Below are 18127 nucleotides of genomic sequence, written 5' to 3'. Positions count from 1 at the left end.
TTGGAGGTAAAAAATAGCACCACATTTTTTTTATACTGTCTAAAGAAGAATGATATATTTTTATGTTTAGAAATCATTTAACTTGATTTAAATGAAATGATTTAAATTTACACAAATATCTATGACTTGTTTTAGACCACAAGTTTCAAAGATCTTTCCTTTTTTTTTAAACTTCGTGTCTAGTCAAATTATGTCACAAAATTAGGACAGAGAGAGTACCTTTTAGTAATATAATTATGGAATTTTTATTACAGAAAGTATTATAATTCAATTAATTGAAAATATCAATAAATTATTTTACTAAGTCCGCTTCTCCCATATATGACTTTCCTGGTTTGGTTCTCCAATTGAAAGATTTGAAATACACCTTCTCCTACCGAGTTTCATGCCATTATCTCTTTCTACTTAACAACACTGAAAAGCGCTTTTACGTATTTCCAAGATCGTTGTCGATCTTAAATTTTTAAATATAGACCAACTTCATCATTTTAAAAAAATATGTTTATACGTTTCTTGACCGTTTATATTTCGTCTTCTCGAGGTTATTCCTCATTATTTGTGTGAGACGTATGTGTCTAAACTTATATCCAAAGGTATAAGTTTTAAATCTTTTGATTTTTTTTTTCTTCTTTACGTGGACCCCACCTTTATTTTTATTTTTTTGGCAATTATCTCCTAATTCTTCACGTGGATCCACCTTAATTTTTTTTTAATCTCTACTATTATGGAAGAGTGGGCCCCACCTTAAATTTGATTTTTTTTATTTGTACTATTATAGAAAAGTGGGCCCAACTTAATTTTTTTTTAAAAATTTTCTACTATTACAGAAGAGTGGGCCCCACGTTATTATTTTTTTTTTTTTAAAATTTACTATTATACATTTTTATATTTTGTCTTCGACGTTATTCCTCATTATCGTATAGACATATGTGTCTAAACTTATACCCTTAAATCTTTTAGTTTTATGACTTCTTTAGCAGTTTTTGTGTTCAATTTAAATCGTTATTTCTTTTTTCCCGAACTTCTCTTCTTTACATTTTCTGTAAGCGTACCTTTACCATTTTCTGAACTTATTATCATTATTTAAATATCCTATTTTTTTCTATTGCAATTATCTCTTACTTCGTCACGTGAACCCCACCTTAATTTTTTTTTTGCAATTGTCTTCTAATTCTCCACGCGGGCCCCACCTTAATTTTTTTTTTTAAATCTCTATTATTATAGAAGAGTGAGCCCCACCTTAAATTTTTTTTTTTTTTTCATTACTACTATTATAGAAGATTGAGCCCCACCTTAATTTTTTTTTTTTTTTATAACTTTTCTATTATTAAAGAAGATTGGAGCCCACCTTTTTTTTTTTTTTTAAAGGACTGACGACTATCTATATAGAAACCGATGTTTCTATATGGTAGTAAAGTAAAGTTAATATCCTATTTTTTCCTTTTAATTATCTCTCTATTACTTTAATTTAATATTAATTCTTCACGCTACCCCACCTTATTTTTTTTAAAATCTCTATTATTATAGAAGAGTGAGCCCCACATTAAATTTTTTTTTTTTTAATTCCTACTATTATAGAAAATTGGGTCCTACTTTAATTTTTTTTTTTTTTTTTTATAACTTCTCTATTATTAAAGAAGATTGGAGCCCACTTTTTTTTTTTTTAAAGCACTGACGACGATCCATATAGAAACTGATGTTTCTATATAGTAGTAAAGTAAAGTAAAGTAAAGTACAGTAATGTAGAACAGCAGAATTGGTGGTCATAGTCAAAGTCAAAAAGGACATAATTAGCTTATTTGATCATTTTAGACAAGCTCACCGTCTGTTCACCTTAGTCAAATGTTTACAAATTAATCGTCTAGTGCACTTTGTTAGGTGAGAGAATGATGTAAATAATTCGACTTTCATTGTTTTTTATTTTTATTTTTTCTATTTTATATCAGTTAGTTATAATTTTACAATTAACAATCAGTGTCTCTTTTCGGGTAGAAAATTTATGTGAATTTTCTTCATTAAGTTTTCTTTAAAATAGTTAAAAGACATCAATTTGTTAGAAGTTGTTTCACAACTACGAAACAACTACTTCAACATTTCAACTAGTGCTACGTGATTCAAAATTATGGAATTTTTTGGCCAAAGATGTGGTTTTGCAAACAAGTTACCAATATTATTTTCAAATCACATCCTAGTTTCAACTCCATTCTGAATTCACAATGAAAATTATTTCTCTTCCATCTCATCAAATAGTAGCAACAAATCAAATGTTGCCGCAAACTGATTTCACTTCATATGGAATGCTTCATTACATTGATCTTCTTCCTTTCTCTTAATTAACAAAGTTGAAAATAAAATTATATTTATCTTTGAATAAGGAAAACGTCACAGGAAGTCACTCAACTAGTTATATAATAACGTAAACTTATCAAATTTACTGTTTTCTAACGAGAAAATCATTCTTTATTTCATACATTATCAGTTTTTCTATTATCCTGCCAACTTAAAACCATATGTTAGTTTAAAGAAAAAGAGATCCATGACCCAAATAATTTTACCCATATGTAAAATCAAATGACTTTAGCACAATAAAATAAAAATTGAATCATCATCTATGAAACTAATCCGTAAGTATAAAGTTTGGTTCTCTTCAATCCTTTTTTTTTTCCCTCAATCAGTCCTTCCCAAACTTTGAAAATATAACTAAAAAACAAGAAAAACGACTTTTCTACATGGTTCCATTTCACATACAAAATACCTGGTGAACACGTAAGTCGTAACTGTAGACCAAGATGGATGAGAAGTATGATTATACCAACTTAGGGAAAATACTGTTTCCACGCTTGTTGAACAATATTCTCCAAATTAAAAATATCTCTCAAAGGTTTTTCTATATATTTTAAGTATGCAAAATCAAAAGGAGCACGTGAAGTTATAAGAGGCAGAAGAAGAAGCCAAAATAGAAGCTTCGACAGTGACATACACCCATCTATGATCTAACATTACATACGTCAATTTTTGGTCCATATCTCTCACCTATTAATTACAATTTACACAATCCTGCTCCCCCCTTGTGAACAATTTTGGTGGACTTCACTTTTTCTACACCTATTATCCAGAAATCCAGGGATGTTTCGTGATTAGTCGCAACGTTCGAAGCTCGATGGATAGAAATATTGTACTTTTGTTTATGGCGGGTTTGAACATGTAAAGTCCGTTTAATCCACGCATCGTGTGTCGCGATTTTAGCCCTAGATCAAAGTCCTGGACACAAAAATGTTAAGACCACAAATATATTGAAGCATGTCAGCTTATTTAATTTGTAAACAGCTACTTATTGTAATATTTTATATAACTTGATAAAAAAAAAATTACATAGTCAACGCATTAGAATTTAATCTTCTCGTTTTTCTCAAAAACTTTTATGGCCCCATTCCTTCTTTCTCTTGTTCATATTTCCTACATATTCTTTTCTTACTTAGAAAGAATGGACTACCAATTCCATACTAAATCAAACCTAAATATATTACCAGATTGAACTTTTTAATGAATAATTTATATTCTCCAATAAAAGGGACAATTTGACCTTTACACATTAGTATTAATTGACAAAAGTATAAGGGTAATATTGAAATGTAAGAATACTTAAACATAATACACTTTCTAAAAACACATCGAGTCTCTTTATAATAAGCAATAGGCCAACCTTCAAATCATGTCATATTTTTCATACTAAACCCTCCAAGACAATATGTGCCATTTAAACACAAAATAAATATGCAACAACACACAGATGGGCGTGTAATTCACACGCAAAAATGTGAACGTGGATTTTAGCTTTAAAAAAAAAAAAAAAAATAGTCATCTTCTCCACCGACCCCTCTCCTTCTTCAAACCCCACCACCCCTCTCCTCTTCTTCAAACCCCGACCGCAAAATTTTCTAAAAAAATAAAATGAGAACAAACCCCAAAATCAACGGATTTGATTTAGACTTTTACCATGACGAGGTGTTAATAAATGCTAAAGCTAAGTATCTTCGAAAAAGAACACTAGAAAAAAAGGAATTTAGATTTGTGACTTAGCCGAATCTAACTAAATTGACTAAAATAAGTAAATGGATGAAGGGTTTTTTTTGTGTGTTTATAGGACTATTGATTTTTTTGGTCCATTAATGGAGAAATCATGGACATTTTCTGTTGGAGAAGATGAAGGGGAGAGAGAGAAAAAGTCTCTTTATACAAAGCAATATATGGGGCATACGAGTTGCCACAAGAATATAAACTATATGGGGCATAGTAGACGGCTAAACTGGTGGTCCTCGTCCCAACGGTCTAGTGAGAAATTTCCAAGAACTTTTACCATGGACGGTGCACAATATATGTATAATATTCTAAGGCAAATTGAGATAACATTTGAAACTTTAGCAAATAAGCACGTTTAATATGACTTTGCTTGCCAGTTGCCACATGATGGTCAACGGCTTCCACTGTCATACAATAAAGCTCATCCGAAATCTAAGCATCATGTGCTATTTGTTGAGTTTATAAGGAAAATCCAAGTCTGCAGGCTAAAACCGTTGGTGCCTGCGCTAGTGAGAAGTAACAGGTACTTGTGATAGTCAGGCGCACGCAGAATGGTCCCAAACACTACCATCGTCCAAATAATAATAATAAACGCTCCATAAAACCCAATTACTATTGAAGCCCCAACAAAAGCAAGTCATGCAGCAGTCAAGGGAGCGGCTCGATGAAGTGGGTGAAAACCTTACAGTTAGATACAGGTTCACCCCAACCGGTACAAAAACGTTAGGCAATTTATTGTAAGCAGAGTTATTTGGTGCTTGTGCTAGTGAGAAGTAGCCAGTAGCATATTGAATAGTCATGGTGCACACAAATTGACCAAACACCACCATTATTTCTAAAACTAGGTAAACAGAGACCTTAATTAACCTCTTATTTCACCAATATACACAAGTCGGAATATAAAGAATCCTAAACATACCAAACCAACAAAAAGAAATAAACAAGCTCTAAAGCACAAAGACAGCAAGGTAATCCAGAGCAGAAATTCTGAGGTCCACACATCACTGAATTTGGGAGCAGTTTTCATCTGCAAAAACGAACACTACAGGGAAGTGTTTCTAACCTGTACAAATGTAAAAAGAGTTTGTATATTCTCTTCCAAAAAGAACCTATAACTTGGGAAAGTTTATCACACTACTCCTAATACGAAACATTTTGCCTAATCTTGAAGGTGGTCATAGTCCCCATTTTCTGGAGACTGGTGCATGCCCTGACCAGCGCCAACCCTCCAATCAGTTGAATGTAATGGCGTTGGTTGCATACCACGAGATTGCATCATAAACTGACCTCCACCCATACTTTGATTAGAAGAATCAACCACCGAACGAAAGCCTACACTCGATATTGGTGACCCACCAAATTGCGGGGAGGTATCATGCTTTACTCCACCAGTTTTCGAGTCAACTGAAAATGAGCCAACAATCACCTACCAACATAGTCATAACAAGCTGTCAGAAAGTTGAAACTAGAGTGACAAAAGAAAGAATAAAGATTCTATGCTCCACAAGCAAATTAAATAGATCACTCGTTCTTGTCCTTATCTGATAAGTATCACCAGTTGTTTTTAATGGGTCTTTTTCCTTTATGGTGAGAAAGTCAAAGATATATTTCGATCATCTAGACTTGTACATATTAGTTGTAATTTGTATTACCACGAGAAAACTTCAACCTCATACATGGAACTTGGAAATATGCTTCACCAACCACTTCACTGGTAGACAAAGCAGAAGGAAATTTTAAAAATGTAAAAAATGAAGAAACAGAATAAGTCTCAAGTTAGGTATCCAGTTATCAATGAAAAGGCATGACAAGTGTTCAGCTGCTTGGTGCCCTTAACATATTTTTAATCTAATCTCAAATAAGCTAATCTAAAGATCAATATCTTAATTAATTCTGTTGATGGCTAAGATCAGACTAAACACTTGAAATATTCTTGAAAAAAGTAAACCTGAATTGGGCCTCCAGCTATCAAGGGACCACCAACTCCACCTCCAATAATTTGGCCGTCAGTACTTGCCAGACACACACTCAGCCCACCCGTTCTGCCTCCAGTCTCAGTGCGTACATAAGATCCAGACAGAGTGATAATGTCAAATCGCCCCTGGCATGAAGTAACACAAAGTTATGATCACTATGCTGTATATCTCAATTGACAGGAAAAATGCAATAAAAGACCTTTGAATATTTTTCTCTAAAGACAGGCTGGAAGTGATGATGATCCTCAGAATAATGATGCTAGTGACAGTTTACTATCACCAAAAAGGAAAAAAGGGAAACCCTGATAAGCTTGTCCTAAATCCTAGCAATACAGCAAGGATGCTATTTAGGCATCTCAAATGTGTCGTTTCCGTGCTAAAACTAAGACACAAAATTAGGATGGTCTTAGTTACATTAAAAATATGAAATATTAAATCCTCTTCCTCTTATTTGTCTGGTGAGAATCATGAAGATATTATAGTCCTAGAAATAAGACCACTACTATCTCTAAAACAGAAAAATGACCACAAAATGCTAGCTCTATGTTCTTCATTGGAATATTTACTATACTTGCTATGTTTTTCAGTATCGCGTCTCAATATAAGTATTAACTAGTAAGTATTTGGTCAAGTTATCACCAGTCCCGTAAAAATACATAATTGTGCTTGAACCACTATATAGAAAATATGGCTACATAGGAACAAAGGATTGAAGTAAAGTCTTACTTCAACAATTAAAAAGGGAACAAAGAGTTAGAGTAAGGCAAAAGAGGCTGTACATTACTGAAAAAATTAAGGCCAAAGAGCTATATGGTAATAAAGTTGCACTCATTAAATATTACACTTAGTTTCACCTCAAAAGAAAAAGAAACGCATAATAGATGTACTACTACTTAGCTGTATTAGGCGTGATAGCATTGTTTGACCATTCATAACTTTACCCTTCTAGGAGAACCTCCCCTTCTCTCATTTTATTCACAAACCAAAACATTAAGGGTGTATGGTATTGACGCAAAATGTTTTGTTGGAAAATATTTTTCTGGAAAATAAGTGGGTTTCTTACTTATTTTCTTATGTTTGGCACGTAAACTCAAAATGTTGTCTCAAAAGCATTTGAATCTAATCTAGTCAAACACTAAAGATGGGGGGTAAGGTGGGGCGGTGGTGGGGGCTATGCGGGGTGGGAGTAAAGTGTGTTGTAGGGTGGAGAGGAGACAATTAGTGTGGAATACCACTTGTAGAACTTGTTTTGCCTAATTCCATTAGGGAAGTCATTTTCCTCATTTTTAAGGAACTTAGGGAAAATATTCTCTAAAAATCTTGACTAACTTGGAAAACAAACCCTAAAGGAAAGATCCATAGTGACCCTATGGGAATTTACCGAATTTCAGAGGCGATACTGGGTAATCTAACAATTCCAAGATTGATTTGATGTCCTATCAACAGTATGTTTTTGCAAGTCATCCTGATTCTAATTAACACGAGTAAAATTTTTGGATCAATCCAATCAACAACAATGACATACAACAACCCATAATTCCTTCATTATACAATTAAATCTTGCATTTTTTATTATGCTTTTGACCTATGTTTATCTGTAGAATCAGCGCTTCCCATTTTACAGCATCAGTAAGAAATTTTCTACCTCATATGTAATACTTCCTCCAGATGTTGCTGGTTGACGCAAAGAGGCATTGGAGATTGAGCCAGATGCTGTCAATACGCATAGTTCGTGTTTGCTTTGTTGCATGAACATCATGATTTTCTGACCGACATCCTGTTAAGTGAATTACGAAAATTGCATAAGCATAAAATGAGAGATAAATACAGTGCATAATCAGAAGGCAATTGCAATATATATTAAGTTTTTTGTTGGTGTAATTCAAGTAATTTATATTGAGAAAACTAGAAAAATTAATTCTCCAATGCAGTGCAATTACTTAAGAACTGTTAAGTACCATTGAAGCTGCCATGCATGTTAAGGAAAAACTAATATTACAAATTCTGATGAACAATGAACAAATGAGTAAACAACTAAAAACTCTGAATCATACATTTGCGACAAGAAATCAACGGCATCACGAGTTTGATCACAAAACAACAGAAATTAGTTTGATATGCTCAGCCTTAAATGCGCTAGGAACAGAAAAAGAAGATATTAACGGCACATTAAGTCAGTGCAACAAGAAATTAACAATATGCAGTACTTTTATATAGATAGATGAGATGCCAAATCATTTGTCATCACTGTAGCCCAACAGCAATTTGACTTACAATCAATTCGTAAACCTGGATAGAAAAATGGTATGCAAAGCTTTACTATCACTACTAGTTACTGACGTCAGAAGGAACACAAACCAAAAAAAGAGCAAACTACAAATTCCCTTTAATAACAAAAAGAACAAAGGATTATACAGCTAGCTGTTTTCCTACTTCCCTTTGTGCTATGAATAATTACAATAAGACAGCGGGTTTCCAACTTTGACAGACTACTAATAGAATAGAAAAGCAGAAGAATCAGTTCACCCTTTCTCCTTTCTGAAGTTGTGCACCAGAGCTCAAGTTCAATTTTCACCATGAATCCTAAAAAAAAGCTAGTAGTTTCTTTAATTAAAAACTAACAGAGAGAAGCTAGTACTTAGATAGATATGTGCCTAGCTGAATTTTCTAAATCTAAGTTGGTAGCCGCAAGAATCCAGCAGTTGCCCAAGTTTCAAGCATGCTGGCATAATTAACAGGAAATGCTAAATTTCCCTAGGTCATTTTATCTGAGTTAACTGCTATAAAAATGTTATATCTGGGAGCAATTTTAAAAGTGCTCAAGCTTTTGCACACATCAGAGAATTTTTTTAATAAATCAATGTACAAATCAAAAGAATTCCTAGAGAACAACAACATACCCAGTGTAATCCTACAAGAAGAAAATCCTAGAGAAAACAAACCTAATTCAATTTTTCAACTGTAAAGCCCTGTGAATTTCTACAATTAATTCGGGCCAAATTTGAGCTTAATGGTACAATATACAGGATTTCGAGCCACATGGGGCCCACACAAGTGTAATTAAATTATGGATCAATTAATTATAATATTGGTACCTTTTTTGAGAATGAATTATAATATTTTTTTCTTAAAATTGGTAACTGTAAGAGAATGAATTATAATATTGGTAACTTGGAATTAGTTTTTGGTTAATGGGAATCAATAAGTTATCAAACTCACAAGGAAAATATTATATCACATGAAGTGAACTTTGGACCAATTTTCTTGGGTTTAATAGGGATTGGAACAAGGAATCTCGTTGATTTAAGAAAAGGAAGCAAACTAATTAAGTATCATGAAACAAGCTACAGACTACAATTGACCAAAACAAATGAATAATGGAACAAAGAATTTTGTTGACTAAATAGGGAACCAAGAGACGAGATATAAATGGAATAAGGTTCTAACCATAGAAGCAAAGTTAAGCTACTTGTTGACTAAAAGGGAAAGCTGCAAAATGCAGCAAGGCTGTGAACTGCCAGCCCAATGCCAAACTAGGTGTCCAAATTTTCTGAACAAACAAGATGTGCGCGGTGGTGGCGCAACGCCTCCTTTGCGGATTCCAACTGAAGCAGCCTTTTTAAAGGCATTTCAGGATGGAGAACATTGGTTGGAACAAGTTCTTGGCAGTTACAAAGAAGGGAAAGCTCCTACTCCATAAATGCTACTTTGAAGTCAGTACGAAAAGCATTGCTTGGTAAATTTGGTTCATTATATACATTTCCTAAATCTCCAACAACATAAAATTTTACATTTTTGAAGAAAAATCTCAAGAATATCTCAAGAACTCAAGTCTTGAAAGTTTTAGGGTTTGACAAAGAGGTACTAATTTCATTCCAATCTTATACTTTATGATCCATGGGTTTCATAGACTACATATTTGAAGAAAGAGATTTAAACAACGATTCATGAAACCCTAGAAAGCTAGTCTTGAAATTGGAAAGTTTATTGGTAGCGATGATGAATAGTGATGTGTTTTGTTTAAACAATTTTGTTTGGGGATTCTAGTGGAGTGACTAGATTCCATAACACATGTAATGGAGGAATTGGTGTTAAAACTTAAGGATTTGCCTTTTGAATTGGAAAATAGGGATTTTCAATACACTAGTGAAGTTGGATTTAAGCGCTGGACACTTAGTATTATTGTGGCGCGTTAATGATTTATGTGAGCTCGTATATGTAGATTGTGAATTGTTGGCATCATGACTCTTTTTTTTTTTTCCTTGAGAAGGTAACAGTTGGCATCGTGGATCTTTTGGTGGCAAGAATTGGAAAGCGATTCAAGGTATGTTGAAACTTACTACCTCTTGAAGCTTTTTCCCAAAATTCATATTGTTGAATTGCTTTTTGAAAATGGTTTAATGTGAATCCTAGCTTGTGAGGGCAAGCGGATTGGGGTTGCACCGATTTTTTTTAAAAAAAAGGGAAGTGTGTGTTTTTGGAAGCCTTTGCATAATGAAATAGCGCTTGGTCAGTAAAGAATGACCCTCACTTGTTAATTGCTTTAACATGAATTGAGAAAGTATTTTTATCTGATTTTGTTAAAATTATATGAACACCGTGATTTAATAAAATATATTTCTTTGAGACTTTTAGGCTATGACTCTATTTTGGAAATGTCAAATATTTTGGAGGTTACCATTGGAGACTGCCGAGATTGGTTCGAATATTATATTTGTTACCATGGAACAACATGTGCTGGTGTAGGGACACATTCCAAGACTATGCTAAGGTTTGTGGGAAGAAGTCCCCATTGAGAGGGCAAAAGATTATTGCTTAATGTAATAAGGTTAAGTCGACTTGTACGGCACTATGGGAAGCCGTCGGGACAAGTAGGGTCAAATACTTGTGACTAAGTTGATCACATAATGTTCTTTCTACTTACGTCATGTCGGTATAGTGCTCCCAGTAAATGATAAAATCTCACGTGATTATAATTAAGCTTTAATGCTAAAAATGAGGATTTTGAAATGTGTTTTATTTTGATAATTCATTTCACTTTCCAAATTGAGAATGATATAAATTTTTTTTTTTTTTTGATTAAGTATTTCACTTTCCAAATTGAGAATGATATAAATGTTTCTATCTTATATCAATGTCTATGCATATCACTTGATTTCTTTAAATCTTGTCTCACTTCTTGGGGAAACGGTTGTATGATACATACTAGGCATGTGGAGCTCAGGCCTTTTGGCCATCCAACTTTTGATTTCAGGATTATGTGTTGACCATCCTAAGCCATGCGGTTAGGACAGCCCCACCCCTTCCATTTGGATACTTTTGGTGAGACTCCACTTTCTTCTCGTGGAGCTTAGATTGTTATATTCTTTGAGTCATCGGCAAAGTTACTCGGACTCTTCAAAAATGTTGACGAATGCGTGTCAGATCCTCCAAAAGTAGTGCATTTTTTAAGGATCCGACACGGGTGAGGCAACATTTTTGGGGAGTCCGAATAACTTAGGTCATCGGGGCCTGGCTCGGTTGACTAGATTAATCCTTATCATAGAGGCTTCACAGACGGCAGTAGTTCTATCGGGTTGTAAGTATGATTATTCATATGGCATGCATGCATGAGAATTTATTAGTTTTATAAGTATTTCATTTGAAATAAAATGTGGTTGATTTAATGATTGTATCCATGCATGGTTTTCAGTACTTAAGGATTGGAATTTTTCAAGAACTTCCACATTCATGATTTAGGTGCATAATTAGAGATTATTACATGCGTCCGGGTGCCGTCACGTTGGGGCGTGACATCAACTAGAACCGAACTTCTAATAAACCAACAACAATATTATTGCCATTATTATAAAGATATACCAATAAGGAATTTAATCACAGGAATGGACAAGAACTGTTAAATGAATGATGTTCTAGCAGGCAATCAACAACTGCTGTCCCTTATGTACAGTTTTGAGCATGTGCCACTTATACATGGTATCATTTACTTACATAATCCTTTCTCACATAGATAATGTTGGAGTCACCTATTTAACTTACCCTGTTGCCTTGTAGCTTGTATACATAAGTTCTAACCTTATAGGAAGTTTGGAAAGTTTCCTTCATTCTTGACATACCAATAATTATATAAGCAATAGATTTAACATATGAATATCCATCAAATAATAAATAGGTAGAGATAATAATCCAGATTCCAGAACTAACTCTGTATAGATGAAATGAATTAGTGAATCAAGTCATGTAGTTGAGATCTTAAATGCGAAAGGAAATAAAAGAGAATGTCCCTGCTACAATAAAAGAGGAAAAGATGTAACTAGCCAAGAAAGTCATGGTATCCAAAAATCATAAATGAGAAGAGTAACACGCTCCACGCACCAATAAACGAGGGAAAGTTTGAACATAAAGGATAGCCTATCAGCAGAAATTTCTTCCCCTCACTGAATAAATGGACCCAAGTAGAACAGATTTACGTAGCCTAGAAACATCAACTATGATGTCAACAAGTTGCTAAGTAGAAGTTACATAACAAAATTGGCATAAGCAAGCTAGACCAAACAGGAGGCGCTTGAGTTAGTGTGATGGAAGTATAATAATCAGTTGGACATTCGAATACTAGCCGCAATCTTCCAGAAATCCAAAAGTCGCAACACCTCTAACTTCCCCCAGTACAATATATGGACTTACTGAACTTTTCACCCGACATTTTTTTATTTTCTAAAATAGGGTAATTTTATTAAGGCGAGTACCAAGGAGGTACTGCCAATGCAGCAATAGATACAAACTCAACATTAATCTCATAATGTCTAGGAAATCAATAAGTTGATTCATATCTTCTATCCTAGTTTCCTTACTCCACAAGTATAAGTTTCGTACACAATTATTTTTAACAAAAACTGTCCTTTCTATTTGCAACTTCTTTGATCCATTTTTATTTGCTCAAAGAAGAAAAAGTTCTCATCCTTCAAGCACATTTTTGAGAATTAACTAGATACCTAAAGTGAAACTATCTATCAGAAACAGAAAAATTAGATGGGAGGCATCATTCATCATCGACTCAAGCACGGTGAACTTTGCATAATTTGAGGAATTATTAGAGAATTTGGAAGAAAAATTTCTGAACATACCTCTCCAGTAGACACATTGATGATATGAGGTTGAAAAGCTTGACCAGCATTACCTGCAGAAAACAATAGGATAAAATTGAGTAAAGCTGGCACCCACGCTTTAAAAAATGGTACTCCCTCTGTTTTTAAATAAATAGTGTTTTAGGCTTTTCATTTTGTTTCAAAATAAGTGGTGCTTTAGGATTTCAAGAAGAAAAAAATCATCTTATTCTTCCAAAATTAACCTTATTAAATAATCAAGAATCATTAAGTAGCTTTTCTAGGAAAGAGATAAAATTTGATTAGGGGTAAGTTAGTAAAAACACTCCTAATTTTATAGGAGTGAGCAATTTCTTAAGGGGTGTGCATAAGCAAACCACTTATTATGAAACGCAGGGAGTAACTAGGACTTTTAAACATTGGCAACAGAATAAACTAGCACAAAGTCTAAACATAATCACTATGTAAATATATGAAGAAAAATAATTGGAATGTACTAGTTGTGTCCGAAACAGTGTTGATTAGCTATCAAGAGGTATTTCCAGATATATCCTAGACTCATTAGGTTCCTGTTAGAACTGTAGACTGGTTTTACTCTCTTCTGCTCACTTGTAAATATGGTTTCAGTACAACCCATGTACTGCTTTGTGTTTAATACATACAACATGTTACCTTCTCAAAAAAAAAAAAAAAAAAAAAAGAGGTATTTCCAGATATATTACTCAAAAGAACCGGCACAATACGCCTAATCGATTATAATTGAGAAACTTTGGTCCCTATTGTTAAAAACATATGATTCATGGGGATATAAAGAAATAGAGCGAACAAGTACTTGTGTCTTACCCTTTCAAGGAAGGGGGAAATGACATTATATAAAACATATATTTAAATAGAAAATCAAAAAATCTTGTTTCTAAAAATCCTATTTTTGGTGGATTTAAAATGAATTAGAATTAAGAAATAGGATTTCAAGGATTTAAACAAACAAACCATGGACAAATACAATCGACCTTTTCTTAAATTCAAGCAATCTTTTCGTAGGCGTCCACCCCTGATTCAATCGGGGCATCAAACAAATTATAGAAACATGAGTTTAATTAGTCGATTTATTAGTGAACAACGGAAAATATTATCAAGACAAGTGAATAGATTGACCTTGAAACAACAACGATTAATTACTCTTGCTATAAAACAAGCTCGTATTTTTATCTTTGTTACCTTTCCTCAATAATGAGAAACAATTTGAAAGAACCAAGTCGACTCAGGCCTTTCGAGCAAGGCCAAGGATAAAACAAGAGACAACGAACTTGTTTATGCTTAGACATCTAAATCAAACGCAAAGCATAATAATGGTGTAAGAAGGCAATTTGTGGTGTCATGCATATCTCTCTTAGATTGCCTCGTTGTTTACTGAGTAAATCTTTTAAAGGATCTTTTATGTATAATCCTGCAAAATCTCGAATGTTATCAGATCCGGAATAATATAATGCAAGCAAAAGTTCAAACCATGCGAGATCACATTTTTAAAAATTTAGTTTAAATAATTAAAAATAAAGGTGGAAGAGTAGGAGGTCCAACACAAAGAATAAATTATCCAATAAACTAACACTTTAATATATTAAAAAAAAAAAAAAAAGAACCAGATATACGCATGCAATTCCTTTTTTATATACATAGCATGTGCATATATTCCCTTTCACATATAATGTATAGTAAGTACTATATAATCACACAAAGAACAGATTTTCAAAATTCCTAGTTCCACAAAACAAAGTTCTCACAGTGGCGCGTGCGCGCGCGTGGTAGAGATACGAATACAAATACTTTTACATACATAGAATAGTATATAAAAGATGCATTATAATCACTAACTAGGTTCAAAAAAGTTATAGAGTAGTGGCGCGTGTGGGCGCGTGACTGACCTAACGCAGCCAATTGAGATTTCTTCGAAGAACTACCACCACTACCACCGCCATCAACTCCAACAGCACCACTCAATCCATGATCTCTCTTTTTAGGCGGCGCCGAAGCCGACGATAGCCGCTTAGCAGCCGCGGCTTGCTCCGGCGTGCTGTACTTACGCGGTCTACCTCTCTTTCTCTTCACACTCTCCATCGCCGCCGCCGGAGACACGGCTGACGGCAACGAACCAGTGTAAACGGCGGCGGCGGGCGTTAGGGTTGTTGTTTTGAAGAATTCCGTTAGTCGGAGAAGGGGAAACATTGGCGGTGTTAGGGTTAGGGTTAGGGTTTTGTGGCGGTGGTTGTTGTTGGTGGTGGTGGTGGTGGTGGAAGTAAGAACTGAGTCCACTACTTTCATTCGGCTCCATTGAGAATTCAGATATTTTTTTTTTCTTTCTTTTTTTCAGTAGAATTAAATTGTTTTCTGCTTTCTTTTTGATTTTTTATTTGGTTTTGACGGTGGAGATTAAGGTGGTGGGGTTATGATGTGTTTTGCAGCCGTTAGATCGATTCACTTTTTGAAATATATAGATAGTGCATATCCGGATATATATCATGTGAATATACGTATATCTATATCAATATCAATATCAAATAGTACTTCCTCCGTCTCAAAATATTTGTCCCGTTAAGAAAGCAAATACTACCTCTGTTTTAATTTATTTCCTTTTTCTCAGATCAAAATGATCTTTTCCTAATTTAAAACAAATTTAAGTTAAGAAGAAATATACAAATTTTCAAGGCTTATTTTGAACCATAAGTTTCAAAATTTTCCTTTTTCTTAAACGCGCCTAATTAAATGAGATTATTTTACACTTTTAACATATTTCATTATTTCTCTCAATATTTATTTCATTAATGAAGAAAGCTCTTAAATGTTGATGTGAACTCACAAAATCAGTCAATTGATGTAATTAATACAAAGTATAAAATGGAAAAAAGTTGCAAATTTTTTTTTTGGATAAATAAAATGATAAATATTTTGAGATATGTATTTTTAGTAAGGACGATAAATATTTTGAGACGAAGGGAGTAGTACTTAATTATGGACAAAATTCCTCCAACTACTTTTATAGTAATAGGAAAAGGATCGATATCGTCCCTGAATTATTCAAATGATAAAATTTTATCTTCTTTTAAATTTAATTGCTCAAAAGTAGGGGCTTTTATGAGTCGGTTTTTGATGAAAAGTAAAATTAAATCAATTTAATTAATTTTTTAATTATTAAAATCAAACCAAATCAAATATACTACATAGTACACTACTTTCATTCGGCTCCATTGAGGTTTTTGGATTTGAGAGTTGAGATTTTTTTTTCTTTTTTTGAGAATTAAAATCTTTTCTGCTTTCTTTTTTATTTTTTATTTGGTTTTGACGGTGGAGATTAAGGTGGTGGGGCTTATGGGGTAATTTGCAGCCGTTAGATTGGAAGTTAGTAGGATTTGGATTCACTTTTTGAATGAAATATATAGATAGTGCATATCCGGATATGTGTCATGTGAATGTACGCATCTATTATCAGTATCAATATCAATACATAATTATGGACTAAATTCCTCCGAGTCATCCTACAAGTGGGGTATGAAAAGGGTAGTATTTATGTGGACCTTATCTTTATGGAGGTAGAGAATAATTTCAATGACGCAACTTAAAAGAAAAGGAATTGAACCAAAATTATAAGAAAGGAGACATAAAAATAGCAAGACACAAAATAAATGTAGCAACAAATAGTAATACACATAAAAAAAAATAAGGTACTACGGGATAATTGACTACAACTACAACTAAATGAGAATTATTTTTATCTTCATTTCATTTTTTATTCAAGAGCTAAAGAATACTCTTCTCACTAATAATTATTGTAACTCCGTAAATACTGTCTTACGAAAATAATATTTTGCTGAAATTGAGCTTCGTGTAAGATAAAAACCCTTCTTCACTAATCTTTTATATCAGTCTTCTCCTTTGTTAAATAAAAATATTAATTGATGCATGTGATGCTTAATTTCTTGAAAATCTAGTTTTTGAAATTCTTTTATGGGTTTAGTGAATTGAAGCAGCAGAAAAGAAAAAAGAAAAAAAGAAAAAAAAAATACTCTCATCTTTTCAAATCTCTGTTCGATTAGGAGCTAGATTTTGAATCTAGTGAAATGATGTTATTGGTTCGTTTACGAAATTTTTTCTAATTCGTTATCGGAAATAGTTTCTCTACCTCCACAAGGTAGGGTAAGATCTGTGTACATACTATGCGTATAATTCGTTATCGGAATATTGTTTTTTTATCAGAAAAATGGACTTGTCTTTTTGTTGGGTTTTGTTGGATTTAATGAACTTCTCTTTGTTGGATTTAATGAACTTTTTTGTTGGATTACTGAATCCTTATCTCAAGTCTTATTTTAGAGTTTTGGTTCGATCAAGATTTGGGTTTTGCATTGGGGTGGAATAATGTTATTGGTTTGTGTAGGAATCTTTCTTTTTAATTGTTATTAAAAAAAGTTTAAAAAAGTGGATTCTTGTCTTTTTGTTGGATTTAATGAACTTTTCTTTGGTGGATTTAATAAACGTCTTTTGTTGGATTTAGTGAATGTTATCTACTTGACAAAAAGACTATCTCAAGTCTTATTTTAGAGTAATTTTTTTTTCTTTCCGATCAAGATTTGGGTTTTGCATTGGGTGGAGATAATGTTATTATATTTTGTGTAGGAATCAAAATTTGAGTTTTTAATTTAATTTTTTACAGTTGTGTTATTTAAAAAAAAAAATTGGTTTAATTAAAAATGGGGGAGGATTTTTATCCTAGGTGGAGTTCCATCTCAGCAAAAGATTATCTTTTTAAATGGTCTTTAAGAGTTGGAGTAACATTACTCTGTCAAAATTTTATGATCAAACAAAGATTTAAAATAAATCTTCACTCCCAAAATCTTTTTAAATGGTCTCTAGTGAGGATTGCATTGTTATCTCCTTGACTAACGACGAGCCAATAACAAAACAAATGATAAAGTTATT

At 33.1% G+C, this 18127-nt stretch overlaps 1 protein-coding gene across 1 annotated transcript; it reads right to left on the bottom strand.

Moving 5' to 3' along the window:
* Window positions 1-4920: 4920 nt before the first annotated feature.
* LOC132059277 (AT-hook motif nuclear-localized protein 14) lies at window positions 4921-15632 on the bottom strand. Its single transcript, XM_059451852.1, is given in 6 exon segments — window positions 4921-5506; window positions 6029-6181; window positions 7702-7833; window positions 13181-13233; window positions 15082-15329; window positions 15331-15632. Coding segments are annotated over 6 exon segments (1011 nt in total). The 5' UTR covers window positions 15489-15632; the 3' UTR covers window positions 4921-5239.
* Between the last annotated feature and the right edge of the window lie 2495 nt (window positions 15633-18127).

Source organism: Lycium ferocissimum, chromosome 6 (assembly GCF_029784015.1).
Source record: "Lycium ferocissimum isolate CSIRO_LF1 chromosome 6, AGI_CSIRO_Lferr_CH_V1, whole genome shotgun sequence".
Classification (NCBI taxonomy): Eukaryota; Viridiplantae; Streptophyta; class Magnoliopsida; order Solanales; family Solanaceae; genus Lycium; species Lycium ferocissimum.
Note: the sequence above shows the minus strand (reverse complement) of the source record. Positions and strands in the feature narration are given on the sequence as shown.